A 14475-nucleotide genomic window follows, 5' to 3' on the forward strand; every position below is an offset into this window, starting at 1 on the left:
AGTCTCCAAGTAAAAGTCAAACTTAACTTTCATTCTTCTGTTTGTATCCTCCAATTTTTAATAAATACTTTTTTTATTTAAGGCTCTAAAATTCATGGTTAAGATTCATCAAAGTGACAGTAATACACAGAGTTATTTTCTCATTTTATTTTATCTTTCAATGTTTTGAAATGTATAGACAGTTGGTAAAGATCTTTAAAATTAAATAGTGTAGGATCATATAACCATGTGTATTTCAACCCTATTGTACTGTCCAGTGGGAAAATACATAACTTGGATTCTTTAATAATAATGTTGTCCAATAAAAAAATTTACAATTGACAAAAAGGGACAATTTCCCACTTCTAAAATATTCATATAACTTTCTGTAACAATCCCAACTTTTAGTTTCTGTCATCTGTGCAGGCCACAACAGCAACCCCTTTGTTTAAAGGAAAACACCACCGCTTTTCAATATTTTACTATTTTCCTACCCCAACTCAGACAAATTAACACAAACCTATCCTTTTTCAATGAGTACACCCAATCCCTGCACAGCACGTCGTGAATGTGCTAGCATCTAGCCCAGCCCCATTCATTCCCCAGGATCCAAACAGGGATGAACCCAGAAGCCACCAAACACCCCAATATTCTCCCCATTTCAAGACAGTTACATGAGTAGTTACACGAGCAAGTATGGTGGCACAAAATAAAACGTGAGTAAAAATGAGAACTATATTGGAAGAGCACTTAGTTTGCAGCACCTCGACCTCAGCGTGCAGCAACATCATCACTCATGACTACTCTGCCTCTTGCTCGTCAATATTACTGCGCCCGAGGTCGAAGTGCTGCAAACTAAGTGCTCCTCCGCCATACAAAATGTGAAACTACTCATGTAATAGTCTTTAAATAGGGAAAACATGGAAGTGTCTGGTGGCTTCCAAATTCATCCATGCCTGGATCCCAAGGAATGAATGGGGCCAGGCCAAATGCCAACACAGTCACGACGCGCCGCACAAAAACCAAGTGCACGCCTTGAAAAAAGATAGGGATGTATCAATTCGGCTAAGCCGAGATAAGAACATAGTAAAACATTGAAAAAACGGTGGTGTTTTCCTTTAAGCTCAATTTTAGATTAAGACAAACCAAACCGTTTATACCTTGGGTCATAAACAATAAACAAACAAAATGCATAAAACAACATATCCAACAATATTACCAAGAAAATATTGTGGATTAAAGTGCATGGACTGATTCATTGATGCATTTATAAAAGTAAACAAATTGATCAAATCCGTTTTAAAATAACTTATTACTTTCGCACAGCCTTCATTAGACGGGAGCAACTGCATTTTTAGTACAGGAGAAGAAAAAATGTAGGATCAACTAATCCGCTTGCATCTGGTAAGAATGCCGAGGAACAGACAATGCGCAGTGTACAACTCAATGAAGGAAACGGTAAAGCTATCACAGTGCATCCAATACAACCAGAACATCAATCAGGCAATGCTTGTACATAGGAACAAGCAGCGTTCACACCACTTCCCAGTAATGTGTTTTGCGTTTCTGTAGTTATTCTTCAATGCAGTCAAACAGCCCAGAAAACTTAGTTCCCTCCAGGGCAACAAATGTTTAGTTTAGCCTCCACGTGGTGTTGTCGCGTACTAAATGAATTCTTGTTTTTCTTCTCTCTCCAATACGAAGTTGCCTTTGGCTATGCTCAAGTATGAAAGAGAAACCAGAATTTTTAAAAATAAGTAATGGTCTATGGCTGTACAGATGAGTCTCCTCAGAGCAGCTTCAAGAAATTGTGTTCCTTGGCTTATGCCATCTCAGTAACCGGAGACGGAAATCAGTCTTTAACTCTCTCGTGATGCACAATGTCTCTGTGAGGCACAAGCTATGGTGAGGCATGGATGCTGACGGCGTTACCATATATGTGATTCACAGTGAGTCATTTTTATTACGCCGACTCCACCACCCAACCTCCTGTAGTTCATGCCACCGTAGAGCCTTGAAAAGACAAACAAACCATTAGGAAACTGGACGGTCCCTTATACTGTGTTTGAAACGTGTGTTTTAGAAGCAAACACTTACCTCCAGGTGTTGGCATCGGGGTCATAAACTTCTATAGTTTTCAGGTACGTGGTACCGTCAAATCCTCCGACCGCCATCAGCTGGCCATTTACTACTGCTAAACCAACCTGAATGAAAGGGAATTACCGTTTTATCTGAGGCTGAAACATCATCACAGTTGTTTCAGATCATCACAGTGAGGTTTTAGCTCAAAATATATAGATAATTTATTAAAGGCATGTTAAAATTGCCACTTTGTAGGTGTGAGCAAAAATGTGCCATTTTTGGGTGTGTCCTTTTAAATGCAAATGAGCTGATCTCTGCGCTAACTTGCAGTGCCATGGTTGGATAGTGCAGCTTAAGGGGCGGTATTATCCCCTTCTGACATCACAAGGGGAACCAAATTTCAATGACCTATTTTTTTACATGCTTGCAGAGATTGGTTTACCAAAACTAAGTTACTGGGTTGATCTTTCTCACATTTTCTATGTTGATAGAAGCACCAATTATAGCACTTAAACATAAAAAAGTCATATTTTCATGATATGTCCTCTTTAAATGGATAGTTCACCCAAAAAATGAAAATTCGGTCAGCATTTTCTCATTCTCATGTTGTTCCCAAACTGAATGATTTTTTTTCTGATGAACACAACTGAAGATATTTTAATAAATGATGCAAGCACACAGCTGATTGTAACCATTGACTTCCATAGTAGGAAAAACAAATAAGATGGAATTCAATGGGTACCGTCAACTGTGTGCCTCATCAAAATATCTTATTAATAATTTATCAAAATATCTTCATCATCATTTATCACAATACTTCCATAATATTTGTTTTCCTACTATGGAAGTCGATGGTTACAATCAGCTTTGTGCTTACCATCATTTAATAAAATATCTTGTTTTGTGTTTATCAGAAAAAGAAAATTCATACAGGTTTAGAACAACATGAGGATGAGAAAATGAGTTTTTGGGTAAACTATCTATTTAATACGGCACATCTTTTGTGTCATTTTATGTATTGGTTTAAAAAAAAAATCTGTGCAATTTTTGCTTGGGTTTGGGGTAAGATTTGTGATTTGCTTTGGGGAGTCATTTTATGTAACAAAAAGTCGTTCTAACCCCAGATCCAAGCGACAATGGTAAAAAAAATAATAATAAAGCGAAACCAATACATAAAACGACACGAAAAGATCATATGCACGCAAAATTGGAATTTGGCATATGTTTGCACGACTTTTCACACTGCGTGCCATTTATACGCAAATCATGAAAATGGGCTGGGTTTTTAGAATCACAAGCACGTACCCCACTCCTTCTGGACGTCATGGCAACCACGGGGGACCACTGATTGGTTCTAGGATTGTATCGCTCGGCGCTGCTCAGTTCTGTGGTGTCGTCTCTGCCGCCCACAGAGTAGATCATGTCCTGGTACACGGCACAGCCCAGGTGTTTCCGTCGGGTGCCCATGGGTGCCACCGTATGCCAGCGGTTCTCTTGAGGATTGTAACGCTCCACTGTGAGGATGGCGACATAGTTGTTTAACTTTCTGAATATTCTTCTTTCCAACACAATTCTACATCAGCATCACACTAGTCAGTCAATATTAAAGATGATATTTTTTATATACAGTCTTCCATCCAAACTCAGCATCAAGTATTTCAGAGCGATGTGTAAGTCAAACAGGGGTTTACCTTGACTTTATTATTACTATTATTTTTAATAAAGACATGCAACATCTGGATTGTTCAAGCATCAGTAAGTTTTACCTGTATTTAGAGGAGAGGTGCCATCTGAACCTCCTACTGCGTAAAGAAAACCTCCCAGTACGGCAACAGCCACACCCAACCGTCTAGTGCTCATAGAAGCAACACGAGTCCACTTATTCTCTTTTGGATCATACCTGCAAAACAACATATCATTCATTACATCCCCTATTGTTGAGACTGTCAAGTAGTTATCAGATACCGCATTAACAATGAATATTCGGATATCTACTGACCGTTCTACAATATTTAGGCAGGAGACACCATCCTGACCTCCCACCGCATACAGGTACCCGCCTAGTACAGCAACACCCACACTGGTTCTGCAGGTGCTGGTAGGGGCCACGTCACTGCTCCACTGGTTAGTCTTAGGGTCATACCTGTCAAAAACCAGCAGAGGGCAGCAATGTTACCTTCAATGAAAAAAACTGTCATTTGTTTTGCAGGGTTCCCACACCTTTAACTTGTGGGAGTTAACTTCAAATTCAAGGACCTTTCAAGGACTTTCCAGGTCCAATACCCTCAAATTCAAGGACAAAATGTGGGAACACATTTTAAGTGAGAGCAAAGTTACATTGTGTTACCTTTAAAGATTTACAGTTACATTGTTACAGTTCCCTTTCGAGAAAGCGTGACGCGGGAGCCAGGAAGTATATCGCTAATATTGCCAAAGACAGGGACGCAGGAAGTATGGCAAGGGAGACGCAGTGCCTCGTTCCCATTCGCATACAGAAAATATAAGCATTTAAAGCGAACAGTTTAGCATGTGTGCTTAAAAAAAGTTGAATTTTTATGATATTACCATACACTACACAAGGAAAAATATGGATTTTTTTTCCAGAGAACTTCTTGCATAAAATAGATTCAAGCACTTTCAATGACCTGTATCTATATATGTATGTTTTCAAAAACACTTCCCAGGGCCTTGAATTTTTCCCCAAGATTAAAAAAATGTCAAGGATTTCAAGGACCTGTGGCAACCCTGGTTTTGGAATATTATGTTTTTTTCTTATCTGTGAGCTTCATTATTATTTTTTATTTATTTATGTGCCCTTATAATCTTTAATCAAAAATGCGAATCTCCTCCCCTCCTCAAAATGATCTGTCTTTACTTTCGGTGATATGATATGGCAGGTGGGCGGAGTCCGAAAAAAGATTCCAGCATTTAGCATCAAGACCCAACCCTAAACGATCCAATCAATTCTATTGGACGAATTCAAGTCCAGCCCTAAATTTTTTCATTTCAAAAGCCGTTTTACTCGGATATACGTCACCAAAAGTAAGTAAAGATAAGCCCTTCTTCAAGCCGACTTTAAGGCTGAAGTATGGTCCATTTTTAAGCGTCCGCGAGGGTCACGAGGGTATGTGCACCGCCACATTTATGAAACCCCACATACATTTTAGACGTAGGTCGCACATGCGTATAGACCCTTTTACTGTTTGTACACAATGATGACGTGGCAACGTATGCGTATCAGGCTATCTGATCACGTGAGCTGTCTATAGAGGAGACTATATTGTATGTAGCCCAGGAGATGCATTGCATTTAGTCGCAGTGCGCATGTGTCGAATGTGTTGTGTACACATCAAATGAAGAGTTTCTTTGCAAAACGAGATAACCACCATTTTTTAATTGTTCAGAAATCTTGTTTTTTGCTTGTGCATTCCAATTAATATCAATGCAACAGCAGTTGGTTTGTTTTGATTTAAACCTTCATAACTTAAGAAATACAGCTAAGTAGCACCATAAAACAAAATAATAACATGATAACATAATAATAAACATGTTTTGACAAAAATGTTAAAAAATGGATATATCTCGTTTTGCAACGAAACTCTTCAAATAAACTATGCTTTGCAAGGCTATACTGCAGGCTTTAGTGTGATTCATTTACAGATTTTTGTATATTAGGCTAAATCAAGCGGCATACCTCTCCACACTGTTAAGATAAGATGAGCCATCATGTCCGCCAACAGCATACAAAAGATCATCCAGAACGCTAACACCAACTCCACAGCGCCGTTTGCTCATGGACGCCACCATCCTCCACTCGTTGGTTTGGGGGTCGTAACGCTCAACACTTGAAATGGCATCGCCGCTACACCAACCACCCACTAACAGAGAGAACAATACGGTCAAACACACACAGTGCTAATAGAGGAAATAACATATGGGTGACTATATACTTGCAGGTACATTTGGAGTAATTTTTCAGCATTTAATACTTTTAATAATTGGTACTCATTGTCATGGATCACAAGAGGTTACAGAACATAATAATGATATAATATTTTATATAAAAAGTGTAGGTTTAAAAAACAGACAAAAACACCTACCAGCAAATAGTACTTCTCCACAACGAATGGGCTTTCTGGGTCGGGTTCGAGGTCCCTGCATTAGTGGGCGCTCTTGGGGTAGCAGGAGATAGTTCTTGGCTTCATCCACTAAGTCCCTATAATAAAAGAAAGTGTTGATTAGTCTGTGAGCCATCACAACTTAAAAAGATTTTCTTTAGAAAATAAAATTTTATATTTAGCATCAATGAAAATAAACACAGCATCCACTTCTGACTGATAATCCGATTCATATCGGCAACAAAGCCGGCTGTACACGCACCTGCACTCTTCATCACTTTTGATTAAAGGATCTGAACCCACGGTTCCAACCAGAAACTTTGGGCTCAAAAGAGGGAGACGCACATGCTGCAGCACCTGTTGCCATGACAATACCACACAAAAGGTTTCATGTGTTATTCATTATTCTCACTCATCTCATTGATATAAACCTGACTCGAAGCAAACGCACACGTAAACCCAGGTAAAATGAAGAACATCAACAATAAACAGTATGTCTGAGTGTTTATGTCTGACCTGTGGCAGCTGAGGCCTGCGTTCTTGGATGCTGTATTTGACCCAAGCCATGACAGCGTTAAACACCTGCTCTTCACTCCGAACATTGAGCTCATCGCTGGAGATAATGTCTATCAGTTGGTTAGCTGGTAAAAGCATGAACTCTTCGCTCTCCATCACCTAAAGACCAGGACAGAAAAAACAAGACTGAATATGACAGCCACCAATAAGTTTCACCAAGTATATCATTACCATTATTTGATCCAAATCGATTTAGAAAGTCCACATTTAAATTCCAGTGTACCGTGGGAGGAACACTGCATTATTTGACAGAAAACTTCATCAAATATAACACCTCAAAAACAAAAAGCTAAACATGTCACATATCTTTGGAAAGCTGAAATTCTTCGAACGATGTAAACCGTTTTAAGATACACTCAACACAACAGGAACAATTTGTGTACATTTTAGGCATTTTTTAGCCTTTTTCAGAACTGCTAAGGGGAAGGAATAGTTCACTTAAAAATGTCATTAGCCCTACTTTTCACATAATGTATACGTCTGACATCAACAAAGCTCCAATCATGGCACTCAACATATCTGATATCTAAGAACCATTTCATGAGATATTACTCTATCAAAAGTAATACTGAGTTTAATCACAGTCCTAACAGCATATTTCATAATGACATGCCTGTTATGAAACAGCGTCAATCATAAATCCACACGGACTGCTTGTCTATGCCAGACATTTACAAAAACATCCATGTGCACTTTTAGTCAAAACGTTAAAAAAATAATTTTTGCCATTTACGTGACGATATGGTGACAGTATCCAGTAGGTATTTGCAAATATGTATTATAGGGACAAAAGCGTATTGTTTGGGGTAGATTGCTGTCTGGAAGTTTTCTGTATCGCCCATCACTGTGTGAATTTTGCTGCTATTTGCACCGATTTCAGAACAGCCATCACCACAAAGGGTACGTCACCTAGCACGCCACTTCAACGACTGCTGATACTTCAAAGTCCAGAAAATGACACTCGGGAAATTATTCCTGAAAATTAGTACACGAAAGTGGTCCGAAAGCGTCCATAGCAGGAAAAATATACTATTAGACGTCAGTGGGTGCTATCAACTGTGTGGTCAACATCATTTACCAGAATATCTTTGTTCGTGTTAAAAAAAAAAATTCGAGTGAGGCTATGGTGATAGAATTTAAATTTTTGGGTGAACTATCCCCTAAATATCTGTGAAACTTGGTAATCAAATCCATGTCTGTGCACCCCAGCATCAAGCTACCAACTGTGCTACAGAACCTGCAATGGCTTGACATTAACTTTTTGAGCAACTTGTCCTTCGGACAAGTAAATTTGTGTTTCACTTGTCCATGCACAAAAGTCACTTGTCCGGGTAAAGATTTATAATATAATGTATTTTTGTGTTTTGCTAATCAGTGGCGGAGCCAGGGATTTTTCATAGGGGTGGCCAGGCCAAAATCTCTATCATCCAACCTTAAAATACTTCTAAGTGTTATAGGTGTGTTAATCAGAATAATGTATAGCATACAACTGCTACAATACTTTAATTTTAATTAAAATGAATTGAGATTAACATACAATTTATAGTCATAATTTACCTCATGTTTTTTAAACTATTTAATCAAATAAAACTTTTGAAATTTACTTTGAAACCAGGATTTATATCTCCCATTGCTGAAAAAAACTATAGAGACCAGAAAATCATGTGAATTTAGGCCACTGAAATGTATTTTACTAAGATTCATTTGGCTGTTTCTTGCTACTCTTTCTGAAGAAGGATGCTATATCTGCTGCCTTTCTCTTCATTTTTCACACATTTCAATGATTGTCTGACTTTAAAACACTGAAGCAAAAAATTAAAACATTACCATGTTTTAAAAAACTTATTAGGATAAATGTATCTAGATTATCTGTTATATACATAAAATCAATCTTAAACCTAGCATTTACGCTGTAATGTTCGTGTGGGATTTTTAATGTACAGTGACGAACTCTGTCAGATTCAAATCAGCTTTCGCGCAGCGCACACACATAGGCGCGCTGAAAGAGAGATTCTCGTTATAAAACAGATTCTTAAACAAGATTTTAAACCCATTATGTGTTTTTACTGAACGTTAGAAGAGAAAAAATACGGACTTAAATCGGCTTTTTTGACACACACAGTGAAGTCATTTTTATTCACGCCGGAGCCTGAAGAAACATCACTCTCCACTCCACGCTGTACCGCCACTCCCGCCCCTCCGTGTTCGGCGATCAGGTTCAATGCACGCGCAGCTTGTTTAGTAACAATAACAGTAACATGTAAACGTGTGTGTGTGTCGGCGTGCCGCGTTCTCTGTTCAATATTCCGCTCTGTGTTTGCGCTGCACGTTCTGCTCTGTCGTCAACGGCAAATAACGTGAAGTAACATTGTTTGAAATGTAACTTTTTTTTAACTGTTTTCTCTTACACTTGTCCTACAAAAAATCCACTTGTCCCGGACAAGCCTTAGGGGCTGTCCACACGGAGACGCGTATCACTGTATACGTATAAATTTGTTAACGTATTGGCATTACATCCACACGGATCCGGCGTTTTGGGAGACTGAATCCGCTATTTTTTGAAACCGGGTCCTAAAGTGCATAAATCTGAAACCGACACCCTTGCGGTTTCGTCTGTACAGCCAATCCGTATATTTTGTGAAGCGAAAACGTCATCACATCACGTGTCGGAAGCGTCACACGTAACAGCAACAACAATAACGGCGGACTACGTGATTGTGTTCGTGCTACAGAAGCTACTAAAGCCTACTAGCTTTATTACAGCAAAATCTATTGCTTCTATGTAATTGTGGTGAGCAACAAGCGATAATGGACAACATCATACGTTGGTTATGCGCATGCTCAAAGTCTTCTTCTCCGTGTATAGTGTATATCTGTGGCAGAATTACAGCGCCCCATACTGGTCCGGAATATATACTACACTGCTTTCAGTCGTTTCGTGTTTACGGATAATTTTTTTACAGCAAGGAAAAAAAATTATCGAATAGGGAATGCACCGGCTTCGTGGGGACATAGCCTTAATGTCGAGCCCAGATTGACTATGTTTAATTCTTTAACCCTTAGGTTAAACCTTTTCAAGTATAGCTACAGTTAAGTAAAGGACTGTTCATATAACCCCTTTAAGGGGGTGAAAACATTTAAGATATTAAATGGTGTAAACTTGACACTAGCAGTAAGAGTTCTTTCCTTGAGTCAAAAATAGCGCGGTCATTAGGGAAACCCTAAACCAGCTGAGGAAGAGGAGACTTCATAAGTAGAGTTTATGGCTAAAATTAGTCATGGGGAAATCGCTATTAAAAGGCGTATGTAACCAGAACAACCACCTGAACGCGGTCTCGTTTCTTTTTTAAGGGGAAACAAATGAAAACAAACAAAGAAGAAAGGTTCAAGATCAAAGTCAGCGGACATTCACAGTCAACACAATGGAGGGTGTGTAGAGGGCAGCCATTACCTCCTGAAAGTTATGCTGGGTAAATTTATCAGCTATTCGTAGCAGCTCTCTGCAGGAGTGAGTGTCGGCAAAAGCCCTGATGCCGAGGCAGTTGGAGGGGTCCAGTTGCCGCTTCAGGAACTCACAGCAGGCTTCTTGAATCTCTGCCAGCTGCAAGAGGCACGCAGCGGGCAACAACGTCTGGACATTACCCTCCTCCACTGTCACCTGCAGGCCATCACAGAGGTATAATACTGAACTTGCTACAGCCTTTGCTGGTTAATTCACTGCACAGTTAAAGACACGTTAACATCAAAGAGGTACCTGCGAGGTGTACGCAAAATCGATGAGCAACTCCATGGCACGTTCATCGATATCCCGAATGACGACCTCCGTCTGCCTGCTCTCTGCCAGCTCGCCAGTAAACATGGCTCTGAAATAAGGGCTGCAGGCCGACAGGATCACCCGGTGCGCGTAAATCTTCTTGGCTCCCACCACCAAAACCACGTCGCACAACTCCCGGTGCTTGCGAAGCAGGTTGATGACCTCCAGGGTCTGTCGAGGATGCTTGTCCGAGATGTAGGGCATCCTGGCGGGCTGGGGTACGCCCTCTGGGAGCTTGTTGGGGTCACCCAGGGTGCAGCGACTCGTGATATCCATTCCTGTGGTATCTTGGCGTGCACTGGTACCCCTTTGAAACAAACAGAAATGGTTTCTTTGCAAACAGAACAAGTTCCTGCAATAAATGTAATGATTTGTCCAAAATGATTGCAGCTTGCTGGTTCAACACAAGCCAATGAGCCAATATGGTGCAAACCAAGTGGACCATAATAATCGCATGCATGCATGGATCTATGCATTGAGCTATAATTTATAAATAAAGGGGGAATAAAACTTAAAATCTAGCAGCAAAAGAGCCGAATGAGAACTAGAAAATACTTTTAGAAAAGCAATACACGCCCATGTGCTATGTAAACACATTTGAAAACACATCAAAAGTGTTCACTGGACTCTACTGAAATGTGACACTTTATTTTTACCCTATAGAAAAATACACTAATGTGAAAATATGCAGTCTGACTTATTCAACGTTTTATTTTATTAAACAAAGTAAAATCAAAACACAATCTCTTCCTACGTGCCGTAACGAATATCTGGTTACTTTAAACAGTGAATTGTTTATTTTAAAAGATGTTTCAGATATTACTGCTACAAAAACGTGCAAATATCTGCGCAGATGAACTACATGGTGTTACTGAAGGGGTGCCATATGCAATTATATTCAGCGATAAACTTACATACAAGCTGTTGATCAATCTGACAGGGCGCAAAATATTGCTAATGCTAACCGTACACAAGAGCAGACGCTCTTTCAATTACAAATAATGAAACTGTCTAATCATTAACTGTGCACATAAAATTGTATTTAAGCATAGCTGTAACTGGCACACATAATGCTAACTGGGTGTCAACTAACAGTTAGCTCTAGTTTCCCCAAAATGCTGGCTTTTTACTGTCACTGTCTTTTTTAATAGCGTCTATTGAAATTGCATTCACATAAACTGCATGCTTCCATTACCTTAACTGTCCATTAAATCGGTCCAGAGTGAATTTTAAGTCGTCAAGAGATAGCCAGATAATTGAAGACAACAAGCTCTGGGTTTGCGGGACACCGTACACTTTTATTTTTATTTCCCGAAGAATTTCCCGACGGTCACCGGAAGTAGATCTTTCAAAATAAAAGTCACGTCTCTAATCCGCTCTAATCGGTTCATGTACTATGGCCGTTTCTCAAACAGAAGGCTGCGTTCGCATTTGTAGGCTAATTTCAGTAGCCTATATTTACAATTATAAAGTTGATTATTATTCTTAGTTAATCGTAAATTGTTGTAATATAATTATGACTTGCGAATGTAATGCTCAGTTAACTGAAATAAACTAGGCTTGATGACGACGTATGCAGCCTGCATATGCGACCTCCAAAGGATGCAGCCTTCAGCCTTTCTTCAGGTTTGATAGTAGGTTGGAGCTAAACTCTGCAGGACCGCGGACCGCCAAGAACATGGGAACAATCATAGATGTTTGTGTATTGAAAGAGATTGCCATTAGAGGTTTTAAATGAATGTATGATTTGATTGTGTGAATGGAAACTTCACTGTTAACTTTGGCAGATGATTTTGAATGCACTGAGCAGCTGCAGGTGGACTCTTAATAATGTTTAATTCATCAAGTTTTTAAAGCTCATTTTTAAAGGGGACATTTCACAATACTTTTTTAATATGTAAAATAAATCTTTGGTTTCCACAAAGTACATATATAATGTTTAAGCTCAAAATACCATATAAGTAATTTATTATAGCATGTTAAAATTTACATTTTGTAGGTGTGAATAAAAATGTGCTGTTATAAAAATACACACACATTCATGTATGTATTTAAAGGTGCAGTGTGTAAATTTTAGCGGCATCTAGTGATGAGGTTGCGAATTGCAACCAACGGCTTAATCCACGGCTCACACCTTGCTTTTGAAACACATAGAAAAGCTACGGTAGCCGCCACCGGACAAACATGTCAACGTTGGAGACAACTTAGTAAAAAGTAAAAAAATGTGTCTGTTAAGGGCTTCTGTAGAAAAATGGCGGCACAAAATGGCAACTTCCATGTAAGGGGACCCTCAGTGTATGTAGATAAAAAGGTCTCGTTCTAAGTTAATAAACACTCAACGGTTCATTATGAAAGGTCTTTATACATGCCTGATAATATAGTTTTGCATTTCTGTCAAGAGATCCTTCTAAAAATTACACACTGCACCTTTAAAAAAACATTTACATGTATATATATTTATTTATATTTTTATATATTCTATATGATATATAAATTAAAAAAAATATATATATACATTTTCTAAAATGAATATATGTATGTGTATGTGGTTAAATATGCATAATAATTACACACAGCACACACACATATATTATGCAAAAAAATCACTTTTATTTTGTATGTGATTAATCTTTGCCCAGCACTAATTAAAATATGTATTACAGTAATCCAAAATGAGTCATTGATTCATTTGTAAGTAAATTTATTTACAATTATGCATTTGGCAGTGTTTTAATCCAAAGTGAATTACAGTGGATTATAATACATTTCAAAGAACGAGGTATTATTTACTTCTCTAAAACAGAAAAAATATAATTTGTATAATATATGTAATAAAGATTGTAGATTGAATATATAGGATATCTATTTATATTTATTTATAAATATTGGAAAATATTTTTGTAACCTTCTTGACTGTATGTGTGCGTGCATTTTTGTCTTTAAGGCGTGTAGTTTACTAACAAAGACATAAAACTCCCTCATAAGCCTATCCTACTGTTTAGTGGAATGCTTTCAGACAGGTTACAAGTCTGTCTCTCTCTCTCTCTCTCTCTCTCTCTCTCTCTCTCTCTCTCTCAGTCTCTCTTCCCCCGCTCTTGTGTGTCTTGCATCTTTTATACTCTTGTGTAGTGTTTGTGCATTGGTGCCCCCCAAGTTGAATTGTAGGCAGTGCTTTTGAAGTTGATCTGTTGGGAAACAACAACGCTAATAGAAGTAAACAAGACCTTATCAATAGACACAGATTAATCAGCATACGCACATCAAATCTTAAGAAAAAAGTATTTATATTGTGTGCAAATAATGATAATATTATCAAAACATCTCCTATAAGCAAATCACAGAATGAGATTCTTTACAAAAAGTTTAAGCAATACATTTTTCAAATGATGGAGAGATAACAGGACTTTATTAAATACAACCACAGATCATAAACATTAATTCACAAATTAGTGCATTTATTTAAATTCAAACTGTTTAGGATATTTAAATATATTTATAGAAAAAGAAACCATTTTAGAAGTTGTTATTTTCTTTGGTGTACAGTTGTGAAATCTTTGACATTCTGAAAGGGTTTGTGTCTCCACAAAACATCATTTAGAGCTGTGCAAAGGGAACCTCCCCTTGCTCAAACATCCAGACATACTTTGCAGTACTGCCAGCACCCAACCCCTGGATTGTAGCTCTGGGAAGTGGGGTAGGCGCTTGGAAAAATGTAAATTGGATACCAACATCAAATATATATCTCAGAGCAATGACATAGTTTCGGCTTTTGTTTCGTCTGTTTTGTGTTAAAACCATACGTACAAATACATGTGTCACTCTACATGGGCAAAACACTGGACGTCGACATCAGAAAAGACCTCTCGGCTACTCCGAGATTGATATCAGAGGGTCTGTTTCTCCAAA

At 38.4% G+C, this 14475-nt stretch overlaps 1 protein-coding gene across 1 annotated transcript; it reads right to left on the bottom strand.

Moving 5' to 3' along the window:
- Positions 1-132: 132 nt before the first annotated feature.
- klhl20 (kelch-like family member 20) lies at positions 133-11921 on the bottom strand. Its single transcript, XM_055201790.2, has 12 exons — positions 11765-11921; positions 10510-10876; positions 10207-10413; positions 6696-6854; positions 6442-6536; positions 6162-6277; positions 5756-5939; positions 4061-4204; positions 3828-3961; positions 3367-3575; positions 2077-2183; positions 133-1992 (listed from the first exon to the last, which is right to left on the bottom strand). The coding sequence occupies exons 2-12, from the start codon at positions 10843-10845 to the stop codon at positions 1908-1910; spliced, it is 1776 nt and encodes a 591-aa protein (XP_055057765.2). The 5' UTR covers positions 10846-10876; positions 11765-11921; the 3' UTR covers positions 133-1907.
- Between the last annotated feature and the right edge of the window lie 2554 nt (positions 11922-14475).

Source organism: Misgurnus anguillicaudatus, chromosome 2, assembly GCF_027580225.2.
Source record: "Misgurnus anguillicaudatus chromosome 2, ASM2758022v2, whole genome shotgun sequence".
NCBI lineage: Eukaryota > Metazoa > Chordata > Actinopteri > Cypriniformes > Cobitidae > Misgurnus > Misgurnus anguillicaudatus.